Here is a 5,356-nt window from a genome sequence, read left to right as displayed (position 1 = left end):
TTACAATAAATCAAAAAAAAATTAGCCGGGCATGGTAGCGCGCGCCTGTAGTTCCAGCTACTTAGAAGGCTGAGGCGGAAGGATCGCCAGAGCCCAGCAGGTCGAGGCTGCAGTGGCCGGGAGCGGCCACGGCACTCCAGTCTGGGCGACAGAGTGAGACTCCAACTCAAAAAAAAAAAAAAAAAACGGGTAAGCCAGGCTCAGTGGCTCAGCCTGTAATCCCAGCACTTGGGGAGGCCGAGGCGAGTGGATTGCCTGAGCCCACGGGTTCGAGACCCACCCAGGCAACTTGGCGAGACCTCGTCTCTACATTAAATCAAAAATTTGCTGGACGTGGTAGCACATGCCTGTAGTTCCGGCTACTTGAAAAGCTGAGGTGGAAAGATCGCCCAAGATCACCCAAGCCCAGCAGGTCATTGCTGGGGTGACTGTGCACGTGTATGTCACTGCACTCCAGCCTGGGTGACAGAGTGAGACTTCAACTCAAAAAAAAAAAACACAGTTACTGGGCCTGTTCAAGACAGTCAGAGATACTGACTGTCTCCAGTGATGGGGCTAGTTTATATATTTCTATGAAGCTCTGGGGATGACTGTGGGGTGCATTCCTGGTCACAGGTCTGCATCAGGAGTGGCAGCAGATAGCAAAACGACAAGGACAGGTTCTCTGACCTTCTCTGGCCTTGCCCTCTCTTCTGTGAAATGGAGCTGAGAGCCATAGCCAAAGACTGATCGAGAGAACAGAAAGGAACTTGAAAACCACTGAGTTCAACCCCCTTGCACAGATGGAGAAACCAAGTCCGGGGTGAAGATTGGGGAGAGAAGTGACTTGCCCAAGGTCGCTCTCAGGTCATTGGCAGAGCAGGACTAGACATGAGCCACCCCCAGCTCAACGCTCTTTCTCCTACACAGATGAGGTGTGCTGAGCACTGACCTTGTGGGGACAGAAAATCCCCCTGGTTCTGGATTCAGAAGGAGATGCATGAAGTTTCCTTCTACCCCACCCCACCCCAGCCACCTCCTTTGTCAGATTCCTGTGTCAGCTTCCAGAGGTGTTCTGTGCCACACACAAATGGACATGTGTCCTTTGCCCTTTTACGTCACACTGCCTGGACCCGGGCCCAGCAACTGGCCACCTAAAAGCTAGACTCAGGAGACGAGTCAGGCAAGGGAAAAGTAGGTTTCACTCAAGAGCTAGAATCTGAGAGGACAGACCACAGTCACAGAGACCATTTTGACCTTTATTACTATTACTACTACTACTACTATTCTTGTTATTCTTATTGTTATTATTTTATAGAGACTGGGTCTCACTGTGTTACCCAGGCTGGTCTTGAACTCCTGTCCTCAAGCAGTCCTCCCACCTCAGCCTCCCAAAGTGCTGGGATTACAGGGTGAGCCACCATGCTTGGCCAGAAGGGCTATTAAAGGGAAACAAGTGCTGTTCTTCCATGGAGCCCAGGTTGCACTGGGTGTGGAGTTGCCTGCTCTCTGTTATTTCAATAAACTTGCTCTTGTTTTCCAGCTGAAAAAAATAAAGGGCCACTTGGTGTGGGAAGCATATAGCGTGGTGCAGGATGCAGGCGCCTTTTTCCCATGGCTTGTCTTGGGTGCCAGTCCCCCTAGAGGTCTGGCTGGTTGTTCTCTGCAGTCAGGACTCCATTCCTAGTCAGTTTCAAGATTAGCCTCTGGAATTCTTGAGCAAGCATCTGAGATAAGCAGGCTCTTGTTCCAAGGCCCTGGTACAAGGGAGGGTGTGGAGGAAGGGGAGAAAAGAACAAGGAAAGAGAAAGATAAAAAGGTTTTTTAAAAAAATGGGTGGGTGATAAAAAAATGTTTCAAACCAGAATTCTTGGTTGTGTCTGTACCTCATTCACCCAGTATATTTTGGAAATTACTTCACAGCAGAGGGGAAGAGTGTCTTCTTTTCTCCTCTCAAGATCTCTCTTCTTTCTTTCCTTTTTTTTTCTTTCCACAACACTTTTTTAAGGGTTAGACTTATCCTTCTAAAATAAGGGAACCCTTCACTAACCTCTGATAGGTTCTTATCTAATTTTGCCAAATCCTTCCTCATCTCCCTACTTCTGTGAAGCCAGCTTTCAGTGGCTGTGATTTCTGCACCTCCTATAAATAGGTGTTACAGCTGCAGGCCAAACTGCAGCTAATGCCTGTGGCATTGGCCAGTCGAACTCATAATGTGGAGATTTTGGAGTTCGTTTATTTGTTGTTGTGTTGTTTTTTGTTTGTTTGGTTTTTTGAGTTGGAGACTCACTCTGTCGCCCAGACTGGAGTGCAGTGGCCGCTCCCAGCCACCACAGCCTCGAACCTGCTGGGCTCCGGCGATCCTTCCGCCTCAGCCTTCCGCGTAGCTGGAATTACAGGCATGCGCTACCACGACCGGTACCACGACCGGCTGATTTTTTGATTTATTGTAGAGATGAGGTCTCGCTGCCCAGGCGGGTCTCGAACCCGCGGGCTCAGGCAGTCCACTCACCTCAGCCTCCCAAAGGCGTGGGATTACAGGCTGAGCCACCGAACCCGGCTTGTTGTTTTGAATTGGAGACTCACTCTGTCACCCAGGCTGGAATGCAATGGCACACTCACGGCCACTACAGCCTCGACCTGCTGGGCTTAGGGAATCCTTTCACCTCAGCCTTCTAAGTAGTTGAAACCATAGGCTTGCGCCACCATGCCTAGCTAATTTTTTATTTATTGTAGAGAGACAAGGTCTTGCCATGTTGCCCAGGCTGGTCTTGAACCCGTGGGCTCAGGGAATCCAATCGTCTCAGCCTCCCAAAGTACTGGGATTATAGGTATGAGCCATCACACCCGGCTGGGTTTTTTTTTTTTTTTTTTTGTCAGAGTCTCATTCTGTCACCCAACCTGGAGTGCAGTGGGGCGATCACACTGCAACCTCAACCTCCTAGACTCAGATGATCCTTCCTTCTCAGCCTGCTGAGCAGCTGAAACTACAGGTGTGCACCCCCACACCCAGCTTGCTTATTTATTTTATTTTATTTATTTATTTATTTATTTATTTATTTTGTAGACATGAAGTCTCACTGTGCTGGCCAGGCTGGTCTTGAACTCCTGGGCCCAAGTGATCCTCCCACCTCAGTCTTCCTAAGTGCTGAGGTTACAGGCTGAGCCACCGCACCTAGTCTCATAATGGTGCTTTTTGTTTTTTTGGGTTTTTTTGTTTTTTTGAGTTGGAGTCTCACTCTGTCGCCTAGACTGGAGTGCAGTGGCTGCTCCCGGCCACCGCAGCCTCGACCTGCTGGGTTCTGGCAATCCTTCCACCTCAGCCTTCCAAGTAGCTGGAACTACCGCGCCCAGCTAATTTTTGATTTTTTGTAGAGATAAGGTCTCACCAAGTTGCCCAGGTGGGTCTCAAACCCACGGGCTCAGGCAATCCACTTACCTCAGCCTCCCAAAGGCGTGGGATTACAGGCTGAGCCACCAAGCCTGGCTGTAATGGTGTTTTTTGAAACGGCTAATGGAGAGGGTTTTCATCGACATACCTTAGAGAGCCTGTATGTGCTGACTTCTGCTGCTGCTGCTGCTAACTTAGTAACATTGGTCATAATGTAAAAGATTTAGAGAAGTCTGCCGATTTTGACACTGGACTATAGTTGTGAAAAAGAACACGGCGGCCGGGCCTGTCTGCTGCCAGAGTGAGCCTAACCAGAAGGAATGCAGCAGGGCCAGGCCAGCCAGGGAGCTGACCAGCACAGAACTGGGAGACCAGAGGAAGCTCTCAGCCCAAGGCCCTGGGTGCTGAGGCTTTGATTCGCATTCACCTGATTTGACTCTGAGCCTGCTGGGGAGGTTTTGCCCAAGGCTCTGGGGTTTTCCCACTCAGTTCCAGCCACCTCTGGTGTTGATTCTTTTCTCTTCTTTCAAGGGTCTGAATCCAGGGAAAGCTATTGCTGAGATCAAGAAAATGATGGCCACCTATAAGGAGAAGAGAGCTTCTGCATAACCGATCCATGCTACACGTGACTTGTGACCAGTTCAGAGCTGAAAATAATTTCTGTCTAATTTGAGCTCCTTCTAAGGTCATGATTTTCCATGAATACAGCATGTAAAATAAGAATGTTAAGAAATAAATAAACGCTACTCTACTTTATTAACAAAAAGGCAAGCGTGTTCCTTTACATGCTGCAGGGACTGTGAACATGCCAGGAGTCCTTGTCCTTAAGAGATGGACAGGGCTCCTGAGTGTGCGGTGAGTACTGCATGCCACTGGTAGGGAGCAGGCCTGCAACCAGCCTGGCCACCCAGCAGGTGGACGCCTGGACAAGTATCTTCACCTCTCACCACTCCATTTGCCCATTCTGTAAGATGGGATCTATAACTGTGCCCGCCCCACCCACATGGCCTGAGAGTGCCTGCACTTATTCTGAGTGCCAGGAGTAGCATTTACTGAGTGCTTGGTAAATGTTTATTCTACAGTCTCCCAGTCTTTACAGTTTTCCATATTAGAATTTGCAAGGCAAGGTTTCAGATTCTTGCAGCACAGAGCGATGACCCCGATCAGCTGTGAGCTCCAGGTAGTCACCAGATGACCTCCAGGGACCTCTCACTGCAGAGGGAACTCCCCACCACTGTGCCTGACTCTGCCACTTAGGACACAGAGTGGCAACACTCCCAGCAAAAACAATGCAAGCACGGGAGAAAGCAAACTGTACAGTTCCCCTCAAGTCTCACAGCCCCTGTTGACGGTCTAGACATTTTCTTCCAAACCTTATATTATCACAAATGTGTGGCATATGTAGAAAACTTGCTGAAGGAATATCCTGAGAAAACAAACTTCAGGGGGGCCTGAAAAAAAAAAAAGAAAAAGCTTGCTGCCTTCAAAAATAGGACACCAGAATGGGCACATGGTTCACGCCAAGAGTCCCAGCACTTGGGAAGGCCACGGTGGGAGGATCTGGGTACCAGGGAAGGTCTAAGGAGGATGGGTAGTTTCTGTGTCCTTAGTCTGGTCACAGTGTTCCTTTGAGTCCTACAAAACATCTCGAGTGTGCATACCCTCTTTCCCAGTTAGTCTCCACCACCGCATACTTGCTGTTCCTATGTTATCTTTTCAGTGTTTCAAAATTATTCCAGCCTGCTGCAGGCATGGACAAGGGCTCCGTAAACAGAAATGGAGTTAGTTATGTGCATCCTTCCACTGTCTCACTGTAACAGTACCACATAGTCTGCTAGCCACTTTGTATTCAGCCAAACCCAGTTCCTATACTCACTACCCAGAAAAACCAAACTGGTGCAGCCATTACAATGGAGAAACAGTTTAATATGGCAAAGCAGCTGAGTAAGGAGGGCAGGAGAAATCTCTCAAATCTGCCTTCTCCAG

At 49.0% G+C, this 5,356-nt stretch overlaps 1 protein-coding gene across 2 annotated transcripts in view; it reads left to right on the top strand.

The window, feature by feature from the left end:
* SDHB (succinate dehydrogenase complex iron sulfur subunit B) overlaps window positions 1–4,136 on the top strand; it is a 38,141-nt gene extending 34,005 nt beyond the window's left edge. For both annotated transcript variants that reach the window (XM_008055109.1, XM_008055107.1), the window contains one exon: window positions 3,902–4,136. In XM_008055109.1, the coding sequence (XP_008053300.1) occupies window positions 3,902–3,979 (78 nt within the window). In that variant the 3' untranslated portion in view covers window positions 3,980–4,136. The remainder of the gene's footprint in view (window positions 1–3,901) is intronic.
* The last annotated feature ends 1,220 nt before the right edge of the window (window positions 4,137–5,356 follow it).

The sequence above is a fragment of the Carlito syrichta genome, unplaced genomic scaffold, assembly GCF_000164805.1.
Source record: "Carlito syrichta isolate Samal-C Ts95f unplaced genomic scaffold, Tarsius_syrichta-2.0.1 Scaffold301679, whole genome shotgun sequence".
NCBI classification, from domain to species: Eukaryota; Metazoa; Chordata; class Mammalia; order Primates; family Tarsiidae; genus Carlito; species Carlito syrichta.
Note: the sequence above shows the minus strand (reverse complement) of the source record. Positions and strands in the feature narration are given on the sequence as shown.